General features: G+C 40.3%; 1 protein-coding gene across 1 annotated transcript in view; it reads left to right on the forward strand.

Moving 5' to 3' along the window:
• Nucleotides 1–25,420, forward strand: part of LOC136700208 (electrogenic aspartate/glutamate antiporter SLC25A13, mitochondrial) — a 65,923-nt gene that overhangs the window by 37,071 nt on the left and 3,432 nt on the right. Inside the window, 4 exon segments of the mRNA XM_066675489.1 lie at nt 716–1,026; nt 13,415–13,513; nt 23,880–24,002; nt 24,004–24,019. Coding sequence (XP_066531586.1) covers nt 716–1,026; nt 13,415–13,513; nt 23,880–24,002; nt 24,004–24,019 — 549 coding nt within the window.

The raw sequence follows: 25,420 nt of genomic DNA on the forward strand, positions 1-25,420 counted from the left end.
AAAAAGGTGACTTATCCAGCAATACATTTATATCATTGTGGCAGTAGCTCTCATCCAGAATGACTGACAGTGTAATAATGTTACAGAGATAGCCAAGGTAGCGTTCTCATTTTTTTTAATCCCAATTTTCTCCTCAATCATTAGTCATTGTCAGTTCCAAATTCATAACTATGATCTCATACATTGCCACTAACCTCTAAGGCAAGCACATGTTCCCTCTGAGACATGTGAAGCCAGCCTGTGCCTCTTTTCAAACTGTTGCTAATGCAGTGCCACTGGACAGCTTCACATCATGGAGGAGGAAACTGGCAATGGTAATACCACCATACTGGTCTTTATGTTGTGGTTATTACAGTGGGTAACACCTCAGCCCTCCACCCAGCAGAATGGGTTTTAATTCCCTGTTCAAATTAGTACAACTCATACTGTATCAGTGAGCGTGACTTAGTAAGATATCTAGCGCTGCATTAGCGTCCCTCTGTGCCATAATCTACAGGATGGGTGTCGTCAGAATGCCATAATGGCTAAAATGTCCCTCAAAACAGTCTCCTAAACATTTTTGGAGGGCTAACATTAAATGAACAAAGCATTGCATCATGCTGTTTTGATATTTTGAGTTCTTTTAATAATTTATTTCATCTGAAGCTTTTTCAATGTCTCCAGCTGTGTAAAACTCTTTCAAAACCCCACTCATATCCATTGTCTTCTCTCACAGCTATGGGAGCCACAGCAGTCAACCCCATCGAAGTGGTGAAAACACGTGCACAGAGCAAGCATTCGCATGGCTCCTTTGTGGGAGAGCTGATGTACAAGAACAGTTTTGACAGCTTTAAAAAGTGGTGCGTGATGAAGACTGTTTTTGGCTTATACAGAAGTCAGTGTCTCGGACCCCAGGGGTGGGCTCCAGCAAAGGATCTGTCACCTTTTACCCTTGGCCTGGCTTACTGTAAAGAGTGTAAAGCTGCTGTAGCTGACCATAAAAAGAAGCTTAAATCTTTTTTCTCAGACATCACTGAAGTTCTTGTGGTTAGATGTGGTCTTATGTACATACATAATCTTCACAGCATAAGCTGATATCATGGCAAGTAAATACTATTAAATCTTGTTACAATATAAAGTAATAGTATATAATGTGTTAAAATATTTATATCAGATATTACATACTGTTTCAGTTATTACATCAGTCACCAGACATGTCTTGGCTGGTGGACTGTATGATTTGTTGTGCACATCTGGTGCTTTTTCAATGAGGAATATAAATGGAAACGGGGTGCTGAATACAGCTGTATGTGGCTTGGGTAAAAAGTGCATGCATAGCTTTTAGTGATGTAGCTCTTTAAAGCTATCTGTGGGGTCATTCCAAATCATGCTGCTTTTAGTATTGAAATAGTGATGGACAAGAAAGATTGCCACATGACATCCATTAAGAACACTAAAAGCCTGAGTTTTGTCTGTCATAAGTTTGACAAAGGAACAGCTAAGATCCTCCTCTGTTGAGGGAACTGGAATATTACAGCACTCACTCCACAAAATTCTTAATGGGCTACGAGGTTTAACAAAAAAAAAAAAAGCTATTTTACACACTCCTGTCATTACAGTCCTACATAAACGTGATATATTTCACCTTAGATGTGCATTGAGCATGAAGTCAATAGAAAATATATATCTATATAGTTATGTACATACACACACACACATTTTGCTCTCTGTTATAATAGAAATAAATGACACCAGGCTCTGTGATTCGTGACAAGTTCTGCGCGTTCTGTTCTTTAATTTCTCCACTCGCCTCCTCCCTCAAGCGGGAAATGGTTTGACCGTCTTGCTCCCAAATCCATCATGGAATTTCTGTGTTGTGGACTTGGGTGTTGTTGGGGTTGCAGACCTTGCTAAAATAAAAAACGAAATTAAGCTTTCAGAACTGTAAGGAGAGGAGATACAGAGATAGAGAGAGCACAATTTTTGACATATTTCCCAAAGAAAACAGGTGACCTTAAACCAGTAGATATACTTTAGTAGTAAAAGTTAGGAGCTAACAATATCAGGGATTAAAGTTCTCATGCGCTACGATAGATTTCCTTCACACCAAACTGTTTCCCGCTCAGTTACCTCATGCTCTTGATGGAAGATGAGGTTCTGTTTTGTTGTAGTGTGAGATTAAATGTTTTAATCCTGTGTCTGAATGACAGAGGATTAGAACGAGTGAACACCTGCTAACAGAAAAGAGAATTGCAGCTCGGAGTTTCTAGATAGTAACATTAGATGCTGTGCTTCTAATGAGACATCCTCCCCTTGTGGAGTCAGAACCCCTGCACCTGTAGAAACAACCCTCAGTCGGGTTTAGCAGAGCTTCAGACTCATGGGTTTACTGCTAGTAAAAGCAAAAAAGTCAATAAACCTTTTGCAAATATAGCAAGAATTAAATTGAAGATGTTATTTAATGCTCCTGCTGTAAGCAGTGTTTTCAGGCCTTTTTTCTTGACTATTTCTCAAGTCACTTATTTCATAGTTTAAAACTGTATTAAAATGGCATTAACAAAAGTTAGAAAATATGTTCAAAAGCACATTCTTCCCTTATATACCTGAATATATAAAGAAGTGTAGGTTAGAGCCTTTTACACGTGGATGTCTTATTTTTATTATTATTTTTTTTATTTGTGGTCAGCCACCAGTTTATTACTTTAACAGACAGTGTTTCTGCTGTCATAGTCCAACTAATAATACATGAAATACAGTGTTAATTCCAGACCAGCCCTGAGAAGTGCAGGCACCTCTTTATTTTCTGATGCAGTGGAACATATGAGACAATGTGAGATCCGCAAAGCAGGTGCTTAACAGGTGTTTCAGGTCCCAAGAAACCATTTGTTTCAAGAGTTCAGTAAAAATTACATATAATATATTTTTAAATATTATGTAGTTACTTAATGTTACAGTGTAATACCAGGATTCATAGCTAATATTATTCATTCATTCATTTTAATCCCATGTCTGAATGACAGAAGATTACAGTTAGGTTTACTCTCCCCATGTGGAATACCTCCGGGTGCTCCAGTTTCCTCCCACAGTCCCATGGTGAGTGTGTGAGTGAACGTGTGTGTGTGTGTGTGTCACACTGCGCAGGACTGGCATCGCCTCCAGAGTGCACCCAGTGATTCTGGGTAGGCTCCGGACCCACCGCAACCCTGAACTATATTAACGGTTACAGACAATGAATAGATGAATGTTTTGCTTGTCTTGTAGCATAACTGGGGCCGGGGACTGACCCCTTGTATAGACTACTGTGCCCGGGGCCCAAAATTTGTTTCTTTGGCCCTCACACCCTTAACAATATACCACACGCACACACACATCTAAACAATACACTACACACACACACTCACACACTTCAAAACAATACACCTCACACACACACACCGTCTACTATACACTACACACAAACAAACCCCTCTACAATACACTTTACACCACACACAGACCTGTACAATACACTACACACCAGAGGCGATTGCTCTAAGACTGCAAGGGAAGCTCAGCTTCCCCTAAAATGTAAAAAAAATAAGTGATCAAATATATACTGTTGTGTGTACATGTCATTGAATAAATATGCACTACAACGTGCTCAACTGTTGTGCAGAATCAGCTTTTTTATCACTGGTAAAGACGCGGCTTTCCTCTCAGTCATTCCCGCAGCTTCACAGTGCTTTAAACGGATGCTTTAAAACGGGTGCTTTAAAACGGGTGCTTTAAAAGAGTTCAATAGCGAAGCAGCGAAACGAGACGAGTCATTGGATATATGCTGGGCTTTGTCCCGCCCATCGGACGTTCAGCGTCTCTGGGGGTCTATGGGGCAGTGGGCTGGCCTCGGCTGGCCCGGACGCTCAGCTTCTGCACGATGATTGGATGATCTGTCTGAGGCTGAATCCCTTTTTGATTGACAGCGAAATGAGCAAATCAGCAATCCTTTGGTGTAAAGATCCGTGGGCGCATTACATTTTCATTCTGTTCTGAGTTGAACCGGAGATTTTCTTAAACCTCTTAGCGGCATTTTCTTTGTTAAAAACGACTAGCGACAAATCAAGCTTCTATTTCTGGTGGTTTTTTGTAAGTGCTTGTTATTGGAGACTGACTTCTATCGCAGTTTCTGTCCAGCGGGTGATGCTGAGCCCCTCCACCATCACAAAGCACTAACAGGCGGACACACTTCACATGGGCCAAGGCCGTTTAAGCAGCCTAGCTCTGCTGGCCATTGAGAGGACAGTAGTCAAGTCCCTGGAAAAGACACCTTGTTGGTACGACAGGGTCACAGATCATTTTCTTGAAAAGGAACAGAGGGTAGAATTTACGTATAAATAAACCGACACATTTTATGATGTAGGCCGAAATTGAGCTTCCCCTCCTTGAAAGACCAGCATCCGCCACTGCTACACACATATGTCCCTCTACGTTACATTATACACTACATACCCGCCTCTACTATACCCTACACACACACACACACACACACAGACACCTCTACAATACACTATACACTACATGCACAAACAAAAAATACACACACACATAAACAATGCACTACAATACACACACTTCTACTATACACTATACACACATTAAATATACACCACACACATAACCACACACTACAATGCACTACACAATACACACACACTTCTACAATACACTATACACCACACAAGTTACCTTGCCATACCTTAACTATACACTTCAAATAGACACCTTAACAATACACTATACGACACACACACACACTCAACTGCGCTTACTTAATATTGTACGTTATTGGGTTAATTAATCATATCTATTTAATTCCATAGCAGGGATTAAAAAAAACTAACAATGGAACAAAAATAAAAACACAGAATACATTTCAAAGGTTTTAATCAAAGCATGAACATAATTGCGTGTAATACATTTGTTAGATTCTGTTTAAGTTTTTTGGTAATTTAGAGATTGATAACAATTTTTATTTATTTGTTTATTTAAATATGTGAAGCGCTTCATAGAACTGGTTTGTAATTTTCTGAAGTTCTCTCAAAAGTTTAACAAAATGCTCCATAAGACTGCTATTCAGTACTTTTCATTAAGGACACTGTTCAAAGGTATTGTATTCTTTTACTTTTTATCCAGCTTTCAATGCACTTTCCATTGTTCATAGAACCCCAATTTATAACTTTTTAATATCAGGCCTGTGCTAGTAAAATTAAATGAATTCTGCTGTATTTATACAGTAAGTAATCTGACAAATGTTCTGTTAGTCTCATGATATTTTTTTTATTGTATCATGTTTTTTGGCTGAAATGTTGCCTTTTCCCGACAGAGCAGCTCTTCAGACTGAGGCCCAGTTATGAATGGTACCTGAAAATCTGAGATTCTGTTGAGATTCAATCTAGTGGTAAATACTCATATCTGATTTGAAAACAGCTGAGTGTGTTATTGAAGGCTGAAGACCCTGGGACGTAGTGAATACAAGAGGCTATGACTTCACTTTCTTTGAAACCTCAAGTAAACATGCATCAAGAGAGCGGTAGGTACTTAGCAGAGCTGAAATGGATGATTACCTTTAAAAAATGATTAGTGCTGTTCTCTTCCTTAGGCTTACATACAGACCACACAAACCCTCTCCTTCAGCCTTGCCTAATGACACGTTTGGCCTTATGTTGCTGTGTGGCCAATTTGGACCCTTACTCGCCCACACTATTAAAGTTGTTTGTTACTCTTGGGGTCAAGTGAGTTTGTGTTTGTGTGTGTACCAGTTGAGGTTTGTCCTCATGACTTATTTTATTATTTTTTTTTTTTAATTCAGACTAGAAGTCTGTACATTGCAATTGAAGCCTGTGTAAACTTTGTTTTGGTTGTTTTTAAAGGGAGAAAAGTGATTTTTCTTTCTCTGTGTTCTGAAAGTGTCCTAATACCTAAACACTCCACATCAGTGATGTTCTTTACTGTGGGGACAGTGGGAGATTTGGATGCATGAAGTCTCTTTTCTCTTAAGGAAATATCTCTTGGCCGCGAGTCATGCTTCTTTAAACGCCTCTCTTTTTTTAATCATCTTGTTTCCTAATTATAGACCTAGTACCGCAGCTTCTGGGCGTGGCCCCTGAGAAACCCATAAAGCTTACTGTAAGTGCTCAGCCCTCACCACATCAGCCTGGACCTGTTCACCATCAAACCACACCACTCCCCAAAGACATACAATGCTGTCCTCCCTTACACACTGACTTCATGGTCACATCTATCTCTTGTAAACCTTCAAGTTCAAGTTACCTGAGTCTTCATACTGCAGTATGCACTAAGGGAAACCATGCCTTATATGGTAGGGATGTGATATTTCCTGTTAATTGCCTTACACGTGTTTTAGGCAGACAAAAAATGATTCTGATTTAGATTACGACATTTAAAAAAATTACATTTATTTATTTTACCTGAATTAAGTCTTAGTTTGTGCCCTGTGAAGGACTGGTGCCCCCTCCAGGGTGTATTCCCGCCTTGCGCCCAATGATTCCAGGTAGGCTCTGGACCCTCCACGACCTTGAACTGGATAAGTGGTTACAGATAATGAATGAATAAGTCTTAGTTTGTGGCTTTGCACACGAGGTTGTGTACTTTTACTGTGTGTTCAGACTTGTCTGGTTTGATTGCTCTGTGAATGTGGTTTGTTCCCGTTCTCGCTTTTGAACTCTGGTGCGCACCAAGCTAACGATGAGAGACCGCCTGAGCAGGTGGGTCTCGGTCCACTTCTAAATTAACTCTGGTGTGGTTTGTTTCAAGAGTGAACACAATACAAAGCAAAAGCAACTAAACGAATCAAACACAGGACATCCCAAGAAGTAACGAATAATCACACGAAAAAGACAATACGTTAAAAACAAACAATGAACCAAGGACAAACTTCTTAACGTTCTCTCTCTGTAGCGACCCTTCTCTGGTTCCTACAGTGGATGAATTTCTGGTACTGTTTGGTCTTCTTTATCCATCTCATCGCCTCACACTGTGATAAAACTGCAGGTAAACAAACACAACCCTGGTATGTGTATTAATTCCAGCTGATGACTCTGTTGACCGGCTTGCACAATAAAGGTCATACATGCCCCCCCCCCCCCCCCCCCACACACACACACACACAATTTATTTGCACCTGACCGATTAGTTTTTAGTTTGATAAACAGCATTTTAGTCAATGCTGCTGCCAGATCGTCACTAGATATTAATGATTAAGGGGGCTAAACTTTAACCAGGTGGGGTCTGGGGTAATCACCTCATAGAAGCAAATTTCTTTGACGTGGTAGAGATTAAGCAAAGCCACAAGTGGCTAAGATAACACTAGTTTTATGTAAATCAGAGCTGTAATCCCCAGTGTTTCAGCTCTGACCTGCTGCTCTCAGCGCCGCCTCAAATCAAACTGCTGTAGGAGGGACTGTGATGCCATTGGCTGCAGCACTGAATGATGGAGAGGTAACTCTGGCTGCTGATTGGCTAAATTAAGGTGATGAGCATGTTATCTGTTTAGAAGCAGTAGAGATGCCCCTCGCTCCGGCTGAGAGCTGTTTCGGTCTCAAACATAGAAGTGTGACCTCAAAAATAGGTTACAAAAGGTGTCCTGTATCGGGACGATTGGCAATACTATACGTGCGTATTATACAAAGAAAGCAATACAGACCGATATACAACGGTTATCTGGAGAGAGGGGACCGTTGTTCAAAATGAAAGACAGAGAAGTAGAGTTTTTGTTGCTTTAAATTCCTTTTGAAATGTATATAGTTTTTATTCAGATTTTGTTCCAATTAAATCATTTTATTTTAAGAATCCTTTGAAATGTGCTATGAAGTTGCCAGACCCTTAAAAATGCATCGTATAATATTCAAAGCACAGTTTATGTCATACTGATATGACATCATGAGGTCATTTAGAAAAACAGCTCATGTGATTTGACTTTAAATATAATAAGTAGGCCCTGAGGGGAATACTCGTCCTCTTTTGTTGTGAGGTTGTAAAGGCCCATCGTTTCGGACGATGTTTAAACCACATTTTTAAACCCTTGACTTAGTGTTCCCTCACCTAGAGATCACACACAACAGCATCAGTGCAGCTACTTATCATGTTACACCTTCCAAGTCTGTTCACAGGGTCACTGACCCCTTTGCATTATCAATGAGTCAACAGCAGACCTGGGAGTGTCGCAACATGGCCATTATTTCCATATGCTGTGTTTTCTTCTAGCCTTACTGAATGCAAAAGCACAGAATAGCTTCTGTTAGGTTTTTTGTTTTTGAGCTTTTTTTCATGTAAGATATCCATTTGGACATCAGAGCCCATGTTCCTTTGAGCTGAGAGTAGCTGGGCCATTTGTGCACTTTGGCAGAGCTGAGCGTGCATGTGTGTGTGTGTGTGTGTGTGTATGACCTGACCTAGGATCAGATGTTGCCTGTGAGAGAGTCAGACAGGCCTGCTACCTGAGAGGCTAGTATGTTTGATCAGTGAGCTGTCAGAGTGCTCCACCCCCTCCCCCAGGTCTGCTCCAACCCTGTGCCATCAGCACCGCTTCCTCAAAGAGCCGCTTTCATTAGCCAACGTTTGATGCCCATCACCAAAGCAGAATATTCAGCAATACTGTCTTCATTTCTTTATACATGTCTTTACCTTTATAAGAACCACATTCAAGACATTTTCCCCTGCAGTCCACTGATAATATTTGTATGAATCTTCCACTTCATTTTTACATTGGCATATTCAAATCTTTCTCTACCTCTTTAGAATACACAGGCTGTTTTTGTACTGTGTCTTTAAGACTGACATATGTAAATATTTTGAGAGGCTGCCTTAAATTATTTCTTGCGCTAAAACCAGACCATGCTAAACAAACTGTAAGCTCTGGAGTAAAATAAATGTTGCAAAATCTTTAGTTTCTTGTTTTGGAAGATTATATTTTTAAAAGCTGCAATGATGCAAATTAATAATTTTCCTAACATCTTCCACTCATCTTCTTAAAGGTCTGAATTGCTTTAAGCTGAAAGGGCTGTCATATGCAAATATGTTGATGATTGTGACATCACAGCCATGATAAATTCAAATGTATGTATTGATTGCATGCAGTAGGACATTAAAAGCATAACGTTTAACAATGTTTGTATAGTACAAACTCTTTTGCGTCAGAAATCAAGGAGAATGATTTTTTTTTTCACAAAATGGCCCCTTTAAATGTCACAGACACTTACTTAATTGAGTGTCTTGATTAAAGCATCAGGAGTGCAAGTGACCCGCGGGATCTTTCACATTGATTTAGACTGCACATCATGAAAAGGAATGTTCCTCTGAAAGGCATACAGAGTGGTGGCTTGTGCTGGGCCGAGTGGACGTGTTTTCCCTCGTGTGATTTTTTTGACAGCTTCTTTCATCCAGGCCGAGCCCCCGGTGTTGGGGCTGGCAGGCGGCACCGCTTTTCTCACGCCTCTCTGCATGCTGCATGCTCTAAGCCTTGTTTATTGACACTGCAGTCATGGCAAATCAGATGGATTTATTTGGTTGTGAAGGAAAGACTAAACTGCTGATTTGAGAATGGTGAACACTTCTGTCTAAGTAAGAGTTACAGAGAGAGAGAGAGAGAGAGAGAGAGAGACAGAGAGAGAGAGACAGATGACCAGCCTTTTGGAAAAGCCTGGTTAATGCATTTTTGTGAGGCTTTAAAACTGTTAAATGCTCTTTGCTTTTCTCCTCTCACATTGCAGCTTTGAATTAGACCCTTGACAGTTGCCAAGACTTAATAATTATTTGGTAAGATCAGCATGCTTCGCTGACCAAGAAGTTGGCTGGATGCTTATCTCATGCTTGCTAGCCCTCATTTGAGGGCTGGGTTACTCAAAATACTTGCACAGCCAATGTAAAGAGCAGCAGAGAGTGGGGGGAACATGGCAAGCATACAGTGATGCTTTGTTCGTTTTCAGCGTGAATCATAAAGCGATGTAATTTAGACTGTTTAATGTTATTTTGCTATTGTAATGCTTTGTTAATCTGTTGTGAAAGAATCATCACCTTGTGATGTAACCAAATAGTTTTTACTATAAAAACCTTGCTCTCCACTTCTATGTGCAAACACGCACATGCTACACCAACTGAAGTGATAGCTTGACACCCATAAATGTCTAAGTGAATGTTAATGGAGGGAAGCTAATGTTTGTGCCTGGCGCTAAGCTATTGTTTGCCTAACGTGAGTAGTGTAACTGTGAGTAGCAGTGTTTACACTCCACTGTGTGTGTGTGTGTGTGTGTGTGTGTGTGTGTGTGCACCCTGCAAGGACTTTTGCTCTTGGCAGTAGAGAGCGTCTCAGGTACACATCCACCACACCTAGCAGCCCTGCCTGCCTCTGGGCCTCCCCTTGCCTTGTAATTATGGCTGAATTATCAGGCTGCCACCGCCTCTGTCACTCTGCACCCAAATCCCATTTCTCACACTGACATATGGCACGGTAGACAGCTCTAAATGCCTATTTCTCACAGCTGATTGAGCCATTGTCTCCCACTAACCAGTGCCCTTGCTTGTTTATTGTTTGTTTTCTTTTTTTTTGTAACTCTTTAAATTTCCAATTAGTACCCAATTGATATGAGTGAACGACCTGGCCCGCTCTCCCCTCTTCAATTTCCACATGCTATTTCTTGCCAAAACAACTTTAAAGAGATCGCTCTCGGGGCTGATGCTCTAATTAACTATAAAAGATCATTTTCCACATAAATAGCTATTAGGTTTTTTTTTTTTTTTTTTGCTGCGAGCTGGGAGAGGCAGGCGAGACTGCTCTGCCAGTCTGTGCTCTAATGTCCTCTGGAAGGGAAGTGAGGGTCATTCTGCTCAATTCTATTTAAAGTGCACCTTCAATGAGATGATTATGATCTTTTCCTCCGAATATGGTAATGCTTACTAAATGGGTTTTTTAAATGTGCTCACTCGCAAGACTGAGGCTCATTTGCTGCATTCCCGTAAGACAGAGCAGTGTGCACAATTCCACATTCATATCTCCAAGGAACAGGGAGGAGAAACGACTAACAACAAACAAACAGTGAGGGCCTTATTTTTGAAAGGGGAGGCTGGAGGAAGGCAAAGAAATCCATGGAAACAGATTTCCATCTAATTGCGGCTATGCTTTCCTCCATGCAACCTCAGTAACTAGGAGCAACGGGGAAGATAGCGCACCGAGGCGGCAGGCTGCCAGCCTCTCAGGCGAGACGTGTTGAAATGTGGCTGAAGCCAGCCCAGATATGTCTGTGTCTAAGCAGAAGTGTTTTCAAAGAGCTGGAAGGGACCTGTTCCAGCTTGCGCTGGCTGTTTTATCTGCCGCACAAATGCAGCGCTGGAGCCATGAGGTTGAGGTTGTCTCCTGGAGGCCCCTCAGGGCCTACATTCTGTCTCATGTCTCAGGCCTGGTCTGTTTGTCTCTCTGTGGAATGGACAGTATCGACCTGTGTATGAGCTAAGATCTAATGTATGATCTTACCAAGAGCTGAGTTAAAGGCATTGTCTGTGTGGGACCTTTATGGGTACGTGCTACACTCTTTGACAGGAACCTAAGCAAGGAATTTCCTGACACTTGGTTAGACCTCAGACCTCAGCTAGCTTGTCCAGCTGTCCAGTGCTTGTTCTGTTGTTCTGTTTTTGTTCTTGGTCTGATGTTCTCTTATCGTTTACACAAACCTCAGTTGGTGAGAAGGCTCACTAAAAAGCTTTATTGTGTTTGAATCTCTGGACAAGGTGGATAGATATTCCAGGGTGGAAAGACAACCTTTGGCTTAATATATAAAACTAACAAGGCTGCTTTAAAATCATATTTGTCCATGATATGGTATGCATCTTCTCTAAAGCCCCGGTACCTTTATTTATTTATTTAATAAGTCTATCTTCAGATTATATCAGCACATAGCCTTAAGTCACTAGATATTTCTGAATTATTTTTACTGACCTGTTTTATAAAGTAATAAAGTTGTTTTATTAAAAAAATGATAAAGGTTTTACACGATTATCATCTGTGCAATTATCGCAATAAACATAATGATTGTAATACAATTTTAGCATTAGCCACAATGTACCACTTACACTCACAGCCTTACACTGCAGCTTATCGTGGTGTTGTACAATGATTCAATTTGCCTGGCAAATCAAAGCCACAAAAATGAAAACTCTTTTCTAATGGAAACACACTGTAGTTATATGGCTGCTTTACATGTGCGTCTTTATGGTTGAACATCACATATATATTCAACATTTCTCTCAAGCTTCATATGAGCCTAAATTTCAACCTAAAAACCTACTCCTTTAACACTACTGAAGCTAGTTTAAAGCTGAGAGATTGTACCTTGTTCTATTATAATTGTAGATTTTAAAACTGTTGATTTCATACGGCTCATTTAATCTCCGGGACTTAAGTTCTTTTATTTTCCACCGTTCTATAATGAAATCTTACAAATATTCACCTCCCGTTCTGGAGAAAAGAAAGTAATGAACAGGACGTTTAAACACTTTTGCACCTTTTAAAGACACATTTACAATTTTTGTACATTTAGTGAGCAATAATATACCTCTACAGTACTTTTTTTTCTTAGAGTGTTTGTTCATAATTCCTACATTTTCTGTAACTGCTTTATCCTGTTTAGGCTCGCGGTGGGTCCACAGTTTACTCTGAGTCACTGGCTGCAAGGCAGGAACACACATTAGACAGGGTGCCAGTCCATCACATGCACCACACACGTGCATTTACTCTCACACACTCACACTTTTTGCTGTCACTGTGGTGGTACCCTCAAAGGTTTTAAAATTCTGTTGATTTCATACACTCCATTTCATCTCCAGGACGTATATAATGTTCTTTTATTTTGCACTGTTCAATTATGAAAGATTACAAATATTCACCTCACCTTCTGGAAAAGTGAATGTTCCTTTATTGAACATGACTGGACTTTAACTGTACATTTACACTGTTTGCACGTTTAGTAGCCATTATTGAACCTCTACTGTACCTATTTTTCTAAGAGTGTATGGCCACTCTGAACAGCCTACCAACCTACCAACATGTATGTGTTGGACTGTGTGGAATAAACCAGAGCACGTGGAAGAGACCCACAAAATCACGAGGAGACCCCTTTTACCGACTGGTCCGAGGCGAAGTTTGAACTCACAAGATCAGGACCCTGGAGCTGTGTGACAGTGACGTTACCTGTTGGACTTCTGTGCTACTTTGCTATTCCGAAATGTCATAAAATGCCTAGAAGATATTGGTTAATGAGTGATTTTATGTTAAAACAAATTTGCTTTGATATGAGTTTGATCATCTAGCTAAGATTATGAAGAATCTTTTTATCCTAAGAGATGTGTGGATTGTTTGTTTTTAAGGCTGGGGGCTTGCAGGTGATGGGAGATTGTGAAGCTCTGTGTACAGGTAGCAGGAGAGATCACAGGGCCACGCGTCAGCGCTCTCTCACTCATCCATGACCTGGACTTCTTTGGCCTTAACAAGGTAGGCTTCAACACACTCACTTTCTGTCACTTTGTCCTATAGTCTTTGCTGATCTACCTGGAGCCTGTGGCTATGGACATGGTCAAGAACTTATTTTCTCCCTAGAACATGTGCATATCTAGAACATGTGCTGATCAAGTCCATAGAGTTTGTCCTGAAACAAAACATTCCAGTATTTAAGTCAACACTGGACAAAATTGCAAGTTGCTCTACCGTAGTTTGATCCCCTGTAACGCTGAAGGCTGCAAGAGAACATCATCAGCTCTTTAGCGCCTCCCACCTGCTGCTGGCAGTCTCTACTCTCTCTCACACGCACAAACTCAATGGTTCCACTTGAGGCACTCTGTGAGCACCAGCAGGGTTCTGCACACACACACACACTCACTCACACACACACACACACACACACACCATCAGGGCTCAATCGACTCCCTGCAGACTTCTGCGTAAGTTGGCCCAGGCAACTCCTGCCTCTCAGCCCGTGAATGAGAATCCTAATACTCCTTCTCTTCCTGAGTGCTGCTGTTGTATGGAATGTGTCTGTATGAGCACAACAGTACAGTGAGAGCTGCTCTGGGTTCAGAGACGATGCATTCCTGAGGCTTGGAGAGCAAGTGGCTGTGGAGAGTGTGTGTTTTGGTGTAAACAACGTGGTGGAACTGCCAAGATGGCCTTTGGTCATATCTCATACAGCAGATTTATTTTATGACATTTTATAGCCTGCTAGAGCCAAGTGACAGAGCTGTGTGACTGGGGTTTCTTTGCTGGCGATGCTAACAGTAACTATATAAGGCCACTGAGGATAACTGGCTTTCATGGTCCACAAAGACAAATGTTAGATTTTTTTAAAGGCTTTTGTGCATTGTAGCATAGTATTTTCAGTGTCAGCAATTTGCAGCTTCAGTAGTTGGGGAGATTTCTTTCAGTTTTTCATGTCAACACCAATAAAATTCCCAGCAAGTAATATAATATAACATAATCAAAGTAATATAACATAATCAAATTCAGTGATGCTGAGGTCTGGCTCTGAGATGGTCAGTCCACTGTTATATATATATATATATATACTTATATATATTCTTATATAGATTTGTATTTTAGAAACACCTTTTTTCAGATCTGAAGCAAGAGTCAAGCTTGAAGTTCTGTTTGATCAGATGGTGACAGTTTTGGTGCTCCGACAGGACTTGCACAGTTTGTAGGAGTCTCAGTTCCTCTAAACCATTTAATACATTTTTATCTTGAGTTTATTAACTTATTTCCTATTGACATTCCCCTTTTGTGGACTAGGGGATCTCCAGAAAGATGAACTAAATAGCCTTTTTGACTGGAATGTATTTATGTATAATATAATATTTATTTGTCTAAAATAAAGTAATAACTCTTACTAATATCTGTAAAAGGGTATTTTGAACCTTCAGACTGGTATAAGGGTCCCTATTGGGTTGTTTTATTTAAAATCAAGCAGGGGTGTTTTTGCCAACTACAAAATATTATCTTGACACTTCCTTGCAAGGCGAAGAGTGTTCCCTGTGAATAAGTTCAGTGCAGGAAATATCAGTACATCAAAAGAGCTGTCTTACTGCAGGTAGTTGTGTATGTGTGATGCAGATGGAGATGTGTCCCACTGGTCAGGTAGCTGTCTCCAGGGCTCACCTGTCAGCCTGTCGTGGGAAAGGAGCTTTTATTTCAGAATAGTGGGGGGAATGAAGTTGACAACAGCCTGTGTGTGTGTGTGTGTGTGTGTGTGTGTGTGTAAGAATGCTGGATCCGGCCCCTGTGCTCTGTCCGCCTCTCTGCAGCTCTGTGGACAATGTGCTTTGAGTGCAGAGACGCGCTGCAGCCTGCTTGTCCCAGACGGTTTGGCTCCTCAGGGCTCGGCCTAGGCACAGAGTCGTCTTTGTCAGTCTAATTACCCCGCCTCTCCCCTGCTGCTGCTGCTGCTGGAACCTCCCGAACAACCACTCCCTACCACTACACATGATTAGCTGCGCATGCTCTGTTTCTAGGGATGTCCCAGTTATTTCTACTCTATTGAATGATTAATCATTTTTATATTAATTTTTGACAAGTTTTAAGGAGCGAACAGAGGCAGATCTTGATGAGTGGTGTTTAGATAATTACATTCAGTCTTATGTCTCTAGCCAAAATAACAAAATATATATTTCTTACCAGATAAATGTTATCACTACTGTAATTTAAACCATTTAATATTGACCAGTATCAACTTCTAGTCTTACAGGGCCACCTGTAATTTGAACAAGATTGTCTGGTTAAAACCATGAGGAAATTTTGGCTAAATGTTAGTGGGAACCTAGACAAATTAGTGTTCTGAATCATTCCAAGCAGTTGTGAAAGCAGAGCAAAGGGTGCTCATCAAGACTGTCTGACAGACAACAAGTCAGGCTACAGAAGTTATGATCATGACTGAAAAATGCACATCATAACCCCCAAAGCTACAATTAACAGTAAATAATAAAAATAAAAACCAAGTTTTCTTTGCAGATCAATTGGACCATTATGACTCACACGTGTCTGCCATTAATTTAAAAAATGTTTTTTTTTAAAAAGTTTTATGTAGAAGTAATTTGGTTCAACATTGGGTCGATCTTTCAGGCATCAGGAAACATAATAGTAATATTTAATGTAATAACTTTTTTTGAGGTAGCAACCTTTTTTTGCAACCTCATACTTAAGAACTTCACACACCTACAGTGCCATATACCACTCTGCATCACTTAGATTTTTGGTTTAATTATGGAGAATTTAAAAAAAAGCAGGTTAGATTCCCCTTTATTGTAGCCAATATGTATTTCGTTGCATTAGTTTAGAAAACGTGATTGGCTCCTGTACTAATCTTACAGATTAAATCTGCACAATAAAAATGTGCAAAACCTTATTCATTCATTCATTCATTATCTGTAAGTGCTTATCTAATTCAGGGTCGCGGTGGGTCCAGAGCCTACCTGGAATTATTGGGCGCAAGGCGGGAATACACCCTGGAGGGGGCACCTTTCCTTCACAGGGCAACTCACACACACACACACACTCACACATTCACACACTTTTGAGTCGCCAATCCACCTACCAACGTATGTTTTTGCAATGTGGGAGGAAACCGGAGCACCGGGAGGAAACCCACGCAGACACTGGGAGAACACACCAACTCCTCACAGACAGTCACCCGGAGCGGGAATCAAACCCACAACCTCCAGGTCCCTGGAGCAGAAATTATTTATAATAAAAGCAATACAGTCCTTCAAATTAACAAAAGAAAAAGGAAATAAATGACGGTGGTAGTTTGAACACCCATAGTTCACCCATATGTTGGGTGGATTTTGTTAATAATTAATAATAAAGGTACATTCTTAAAAAACGGGAAAAAAAATCTCTTCTAATTGTTTTGATTTGAACATTTAGTAAGAAAATTAAAAACAAGTTTATGTTAAAAGTAAACAAACAGTAATAAAATGTGCAAAATTGTGTTCTTTGTAGAGAATATGTAATTTTTTTATTTTAGAAATTCAACAAAATATTACATTCAATCGTATATTCCAAGGAATATCACAATTAGAATATATTAGAAAAATAGCTGCTGGGCTTCGTCACATTGCTTGGCCGCTATGCCATCTACGGTGTGTTTCAGGCTGAGTTGTGCTGCTAACTATGCTAAGGCAGAGCTACATTGCAAAAGCAACTGGACAACATGTGACCAAAGTTAATGCATCAGAGGAGGACATGGAAGCGATCTCTGAACTTTGTGTCAGAAGAATTAAGCAACAGCTAAGCAACAGAAAAAGCTGCTTGAGTTCATCAGAATCAGAATCAGGCTTCATTGGCCATAAGTGCTCATACACAACGAATTTGGATTAGGTTACAGTAGCTCACAGTGCATATAGATTGACAAAATTTCACAGCAGTACAAAAAAACAAAAATAGTACCAAAAAATACTAACACACACACACACACACACTGGGCTTGTAACCGGAAGGTTGCTGGTTCGATCCCCAGAGTCAGCAGGTCATGACTGAAGTGCCCTTGAGCACATAACCCCCACTGTGGCTAGGGCTTCGGGTATGTGTTCTCAATACCCTCTAGTGTGTGTGTGTGTGTGTGTAAATGTGTGTTTCACTGCACGGACAACAAAATGCAAGCATTGTGGTCAATAAAGTGATTCTAATTCTAATTTATAGTGGCAGTAGTGGCAAAGGGACAAGGGCAGGTGAGAGAAGATCCTGACGACACAATAGATGGAGAGTTTAAGTACAGAGAATGAAGTGTATAGTTTGAGTTTTAAAGTGCAGAAGAACGAAGAGACCAGACGTTATAACGTTTTGTGTAACAGTAATGTCGAGTGTTCAGGATTGTGATGGCCTGAGGAGAGGTGCTGGGACAGGTGGTGTCCCGGGAGTGAGGGATCAGAGATGATTTTCTCTGCACACTTCCTGGTTCTGAGCTGTGCAGATCCAGCAGTGTGGACGCCTTAACACCAATGGTCTTCTCAGTGAATGTCCTGTTTGGTGACTGAGCTACCCCATGTGATAGATGTGGTGATGACAGACTCTATAATGACGGTGTAAAACTGCACCATCAGCACCTGGGGCAGGTTGAACTTCCTCAGCTGAGGCAGGAAATACATCATATGCTGAGCTCGCTTGATGGTGGAGCTGATGTTGTCCCACTTCAGGTCTCTGGTGATCATTGTTGCTCAGGAATTTGCAGGACTCCACAGTCATCACAAATCTGTCAAAGATGGTGAGTGTTGGCAGGGTTGAGGGGCTCCTCTTTCCACTATCATCCCCACTGTTTTAGCTGTGTTCAACTCAAGATTGTTGTGGCTGTTCCAGTGGACAACCTGGTCAACCCCCCGTCTGTAAGCAGACTCATCACTGCCATGAATGAGGCCGATGATGGTGGTGTCATCCACAAACTTCAGAATTTGACAGAGGGGTTTGTGGAGGTCCAGTTGTTGGTGCATAGGGAGAAGACTAGCGGGGAAAGTACACAACCCTGTGGAGCACTTGTACTGGTGATCTGGATTCCTGAGGTGAACTTTCCCAACCTCACCTGCTGCTCTCTGCCAGTTAGAAAGCTGGTGATCCACTGGCAGTTGGGGGCTGGCACGCTGAGCTGGGTCATATCATTTTTGCTGTGTATATCATGACTACAGAGGTTAAGGCAACGTGCCTGTAGTCATTCAGTCCTGTGATAGTTGATAACTTGGGGACGGGTATTATAGTGTAGTGTTTGAAGCAGGAGGGTACAACACGCAGCTACAATCATGTGTTGAAGATCTTAGTGAAGACTGGTGCAAGCTGTTCTGCACAGGCCGTTAGACATGAGGGTGAGACTCCATCAGGGCCTGGTGCCTTCCTTGCTTTTTGTTTCTTGAACAGTTGTTGCATATCTTCAACACAGATCTTTAGGACAGGTTGAATGGGTTTCTGGATTGGTCGCTGAGTGTCAGGAGGGTATGAACTGCTGCTGAATTCTTGTAAGGTGCTGGGCTTTTTCGAACCTACTGTAGAAGGTGTTAAGTTCATCAGCCAGCTGACGATCCACCATTGATTGTGGGGGTGGTTCTTTTGTAGCTGGTGATATTCTGCAGGTATTTCTAGACAGTTGATGGCTCGTTGGTGGACATCAAACAGCTCAGTTTGCTTGAGTAGCTTTTCTTTGCTGCTCTGATTATGCTCTGTGTTCCTTGCCTGATTATACAGCACCCGATCTCCAGTCCTGTATGCCACCTCCTTGGACTGGTGCAGCTGCTTCAGTTTGGCGTTAATGGAGGAAGTAAAACAACTTCAGATCCTTGTTAAAGAAAAAGATATAATAATTGCTGGACTTGGAAAAAAATGAAATTATCTTATTATTAATTATTATTAATGAAATTAAGGACTTGATGACCTTGAACAGTACAGTAGGATGGAAGTCTTAATCATAAGTGGATTAGAGACCACACATAGATCATATGCCAGTGCAGCGGAACACAAAGAAGGGGATGACGTCTGGTCAGAGGAACTAAAACACTTGAATTGCAAGTCATAAAGTTTTTTGAAAATTAAAATATAAATAGTAGCAAAATCTCAGCTTGCTATTTCCTACCCCAAAAAGACAGTGAAACCAAGCCTGCAATTATAGTTTGTTTGGTGAATAGGAAACACAAAAATGAGCAATTGTAAAATCCTGCATGCTTGTCTTGATATACTGCAATATACATGGAGATGGTAACGATTGTTGAGTAATACAGATTGTCTCAGTATTTTACAGGAACTAGACTCCATCAAATGGTAGATTCCAACAAGAATTATTCATTCAAAGACTTTGATGATGATGAATTAATAGATAATAATGAGGTGTGTGTGTGGGTTATGTAATACCCAATATAGCAAGTACAAACATTCATTCATTCATTCATTCATTATCTGTAATCGCTTATCCAGTTCTGGGTCGCGGTGGGTCCAGAGCCTACCTGGAATCATTGGGCGCAAGGCGGGAACACACCCTGGAGGGGGCAAGTACAAACATATGAATTTTAAAACATTTGACCACACGGAATATAAAAAATGTGAGTTTGGAATATATATTGATTCTGAAATCCACTTCTACAACAACACCAACTATAACTGTGTGTATTACAGAAAAGAACAATTTTATAATAATGTGAAAATGGAAGGTGCGTTATCAATAATACATTTTAATAGTAAATGCCTCAATAGAAACTAAAATCAAGGAGTATTTGAATAAATTTAAAAAGTTTAATGTCATTGCTGTGTCTGAGACTTGGCTCGATAATGAGAAAGTCTCCAATGTAGAACTGGATAGATATAAGCTATTTAAGATTAATAGGAACAGTAAAACAAGAGGAGGAGTTGCTCTGTATGATACACATTTATGGTGCAATATGTTTAAAAGTATGTCAAATGCTATAGAAAATGTAATGTGTGAAGTATAGAAATTAATGTAAAACATTCTAAAAACATATTAATTGGGCGGCACGGTGGCTTAGTGGTTAGCACGTTCACCTCTCAGGATCTTGGGTTCAAGTCCCATCTCGGTGGAGTTTCCATGTTCTCCCCGTGTCTGCGTGGGTTCCCTCCGGGGTCTCCAGTTTCCTCCCACAATCCATGGGTAGGTGAATTGGCTTCTCTAATAAATGTCCTGGTGTGTGAGTGAATGAGTGTGTGAGCCCAGATATGGATTGGCACTCGTGTGCCCGATGCAGTCCTCCAGGTGGACGGTTGTTCCTGGTCGAGTGTACGCTGTGCGCGTTTGACTGCTGCTTCTCACCAGTGTGTGTGGATAGAGTGTTCTGAGCGTTCTGAGCAGTGTGGATTGTAAAGCGTCCTTGAATGTCTAGAAAGGTGCTATATAAGTGTAACGATAGATAGATAGATAGATAATCAACTGTGTATACAGAACATCAGGAACTTGTATTTAAACATTTAAGGACAAAATAGCTGGGATGATTGACAAACTGAATGACAAAAAGTACAAATTTAAGGTGGTGATTTTAATATTGATTTATTAAACTCAAATGGGCATAGAACAACAACAGATTTTACCAGTACAATATACACCAACAACCTATTACCTGTAATCAGAAAACCATCTAGAATAACCACAGACACAGATACATTGCTTGACAACATTTTTACAAACAGAATTGAGAGTGCAATAGTAGGTGGATTGCTCATAAATAAGTGATTATCTTCCTGTTTTTGCAATTTTTCAAAATGTTCTTAATGTACAAAATAAACATAGGACAAACATTTTTAAAATGATAAGACACCAAACACCAGAAGCTATCGCTGCTCTGAAGTTGGAGTTAATAAAACAAAACTGGGCTGAGGTTTATGAAAAGGAGGACCCAAACAAGGCTTATGAGGCTTTTTATCCCCATATTAGCTGAGTTATATGAACAAAATTGTCCTTTAAGAAAACTTTCAAGAAGACATAAATTTGAGGACAAACCATGGATTACCAAAGGGAATAGCAAACGCATAAAAAGAAAATAAATTCTATATAAAATATTTCTAAAACAAAGCACTAAAGAAGCAGAAAATAAATATAAAACAAATAAAAATACATTTATGAGTGTTATGAGATTCAGCAAAAAGGAATATTATCAGAGGTTATTATAGGAGTAATGTTCAAGGTACATGTAATGTGCTGAATAGCATTATTAAAAAGGATTTTGGGAGAGCAGAAATTCCATCTGCTGTCTCAAAGCATCTGCAATTCTCATTCCATCTTTGTTAGGAGTACTGATGAAAAAGAAATATTAATATGTTAGAAACATTTCTTGTATAAAGGGTCGGCACAATAAGTTAATGTCTTAATGTAATGCCTATTAATTTAATGTGTGTGTGTATATATATATATATATATATATAAAACACTAAGTACTCTGACACACACACACACACCTTCAGCTTCTCCCCTGCTGCCATGTGCTGTTGTCAAATTATCGCACATATAGATGGCCAGTAGATCCAGATGTTGGGTCACTGGTGCAGGCTGGGCTGTGTTAGCGCTGCACTCCCCTGTGAGCACGCAGTAGCCTGTCATAGCAGATGAGCCAGGCCCAGCCCTGAAACAGCACCGATTCCTTTTTTTTTCTCCTGCTTTTGAGCAGGCATGCTGCCCTGAGCAGAGCGGGAGCGGGAGGGAGGGAGGGAGAAACTGACTTGCAGAAAGAGATAACTCAGCTATCTGTGCTACCTGTGTAGGAGGGGCAGATTAAGCTGGAGTTAAATGGAGCCTGTCTAAAGAGCACTCAGGGCTGGAGTTAAACCCCTGGGCTGAGCACTGATGCTGTCCAGCTCCTCAGCCTCCTCTCCTGGATGCCTGCCAGGACAGTGGGGATGAGAAACCTGAAGCTAAGATATGGCTTTGTTTGGCTCTGACTTTCATTGAAAAAAGACATGATAACTCTTAGAAGTCTACAACTATTACTATTTAGAGGTGCTATGTCAATTTGAATACATAATTAATTATAATTATTCACACACTTTTTTGTTGTTGAATATGTTCCCAGTACAAATCCTCCTCAAATTTACATACATTTTGGCTTTTAAATTTGTATTTATACATTTGAAAAATGTGTTTTCATTAACATAAACAAAGACCAAAACGTAATATACTGGAATATTGAAGGATATGAAGTTTTACAATGACATCAACAATATATTTTAAGATTGCACCTTGTGAACCTGCATCCTTCAACAACAGGAAGCAAATCAAAAAGGGAAAAAGCAACAGGGTTAGAGCAAAACAATAAATATCACTGTCAGTTGGGTTGGTAAAATTTGATTGAAATGTTCATGGAACCACAACCAATCATCCCTAGGTTACTACGCCACAAAAGATAATAATAAGAGGGTAATAGACATGTCTCTGGCTGAAATATAAAATGGAACAACACACTTGGCCATATTAGAGGAAACTTTAATGTCATTGGTCCACAAACTGTATCTTTGTGGAAGATAAATATTTCAACAAGACCTCAGACATTCTTCCAAAATAATTTAAGATTTCTGAAACAGAAGGTAAGGAGCACTTCATTGCATAGCATTGCAAAGCATCTGCTGAGTTGAGTCCTGCTGAATATCTATGGCAGGTTTTGAAGTGGGACCCTCATAGCCTGGTGCGATCGACAACAATTTGCTTCAGATTTGCAAAAATTAACCACTATACGACTGAAATTGATTTATTTCTTATTGTAGATGTCTCCAGGCTTTAACTATAATAATCAGTCTGCATCTGCTGAGGTGTGTGCAATATCGATTTTGCAAATAAATGGAGCTCAGTGGGAGTGGGGTGGCTTTTTTTCATTAGTTTTAATGAAATTTAATTCAAGCAGTTGATATAAAAACTTTTTGACATATGACAGAAAACACATGGTTTTTTTCTCCTCAAACCAAGAGTGTACACATATAATTGACTTCACCAAATTCTAATTACACCTAACAATGGTTTAGAGTTCACACGCTGACAGATTTTCTCTGCTATGTGAGAAAAAGGGTATCATGTTACACTGAAGGTTTAAACGCTTACATTTCAAAAATATTTTTGCTTAAAATTTACAGAAATACACTGTGTCTTAAAAAGAATGAACAGACATAAACTTGCAAACACAACCACAGAAGCCATGATTCCCAAGGTCAGACTTTAACACATCATAAACTCAAATCCCAGAATACCTCAGTGCAAAACTACAATGCCTCTGTGGTCCTGGACGAAAAAAGACCATTCTTCAGAAAATGTTTCATTGCATTGGTGGCTCAGAGCAAGTAGCTTTACATCTTTACAACATGGAAAACGGTCTCCTCCCTCTCCCTTTTCCCTTTCTCTCCTGCCTAGGGAGCAATGGCCTGCTTCCTCAGAGACATCCTATACTCGACCATCGACTTTCTTAGCTACGCGCACATGAAAGCTGGGCTGGCTGATGAGGAGGGCCGGGTGGGGCCTGGCAGGCTGCTTGTTGGCTGGGGCGGTGGCGGGTAAGCCGCCGCGTGCTCTCCGCTAGCCGCCTGCCACCGCTGGCTCCGCTGTGGTTGGCCCTAATTAGAGTGCTCAGTGATTTAGGCTACGTTTTGAAGTGCGGCATGCCTGCCAAGGGTCGGGATATTTTCCACTGTTAATATATAGGAGCTGGCAGTCTTCTTAGCAGTGAGTGTTAAAAAAAATTACCAGGTCCCCAAGAAGCAGAGCTGCAAGAGCAATAAACGGATCTTACAGTGTTGGCAGTGCCAAGCCAAAACAACCAAGATCCCTCTCCTTCCTCACTGTATATATATAAAATATTATCTAGATCGTGTTGGTTGGTTTTTTGGGTTTTTTGTGTTTTGGATTTATATATGTTCACTGTCCAATCAAAGCATGCATCTCCATTTTTGTTTGTTTTTAGTTTACTACATCATTTGAATACAGCGACTGTGTAAGAATTTCATGATGAATGGATTAATAGAAATGTTCCAAAATTATTTGAAATAAAATATTTTTACATTGACTTCCGTTGAAATCTAAGAAAGTTTTTTTCCTTCTCTTGTTAAGCTGATATTTTGGACATGTTATTGATTGGATGGCTATTATATTTATATATATATATATTCCTCATCTGAACCAAACCAACGTATAAATGGTGACAGATGCTGCCAAACCAGCATGGTTTTGGACCAGCAGTAAAGGAGAGATTAATATTTATTACTGATCCTTTTTGCGTGATGGATGTGTCAGATTTACTGCTGTACAAGCTGGCCCTAAGTATGGCGCAAAATGGAAAAGCCATGTATGGTCAAAGAGAGAGCAGCATTCCTGCCTTCCACCAGCGTTTTATTTCTGTCAGTGCTGTTGGCCTGGTAAAAGCATGCTTTATGATTAGGTATGCCCTTTCAGGGTGTATCACTCATTTCACCATTTATCAGCAGCGAGAGGCTCGCAGGCAATTAGTGATTTACAGTCAGCTCAGGAAATTGAATTACACGCTCAGTTTGCTGGCCATTATTTGCGCAGGAGACTTCTGGATTCTCACTGGCATATGGCTAAAAGTGCCAGATTCTATAGGCAGAGCTTGATTGGGATGCATTAAGGCAAGAGTCTGAAAAATAGATTGATTTACTAGTAAAATCTACTGCTTAGTTTCACTCTCTTATTGGCATTGCTGTAAATCATTGATATTCTCTTTGTAGTTGGTCTAAAAGAAAGGAACGTTACTCCCGAATTAACTCTATTAGAGCACTTTGTAATGTTTGAGGACATAAAACTCAGCCGGCAGTCTGCTTTAGGTTAGCTTCATTTTTATCTCCCTAGCACTGAACATTGTAATATTGGATAAACCCCAGATGAGACCAGACAGACTCACATCCAGCATGTTGTCTAGGATTTGTAAAATACTGATAAGA

This window comes from Hoplias malabaricus, chromosome 6 (assembly GCF_029633855.1).
Source record: "Hoplias malabaricus isolate fHopMal1 chromosome 6, fHopMal1.hap1, whole genome shotgun sequence".
Lineage (NCBI taxonomy): Eukaryota > Metazoa > Chordata > Actinopteri > Characiformes > Erythrinidae > Hoplias > Hoplias malabaricus.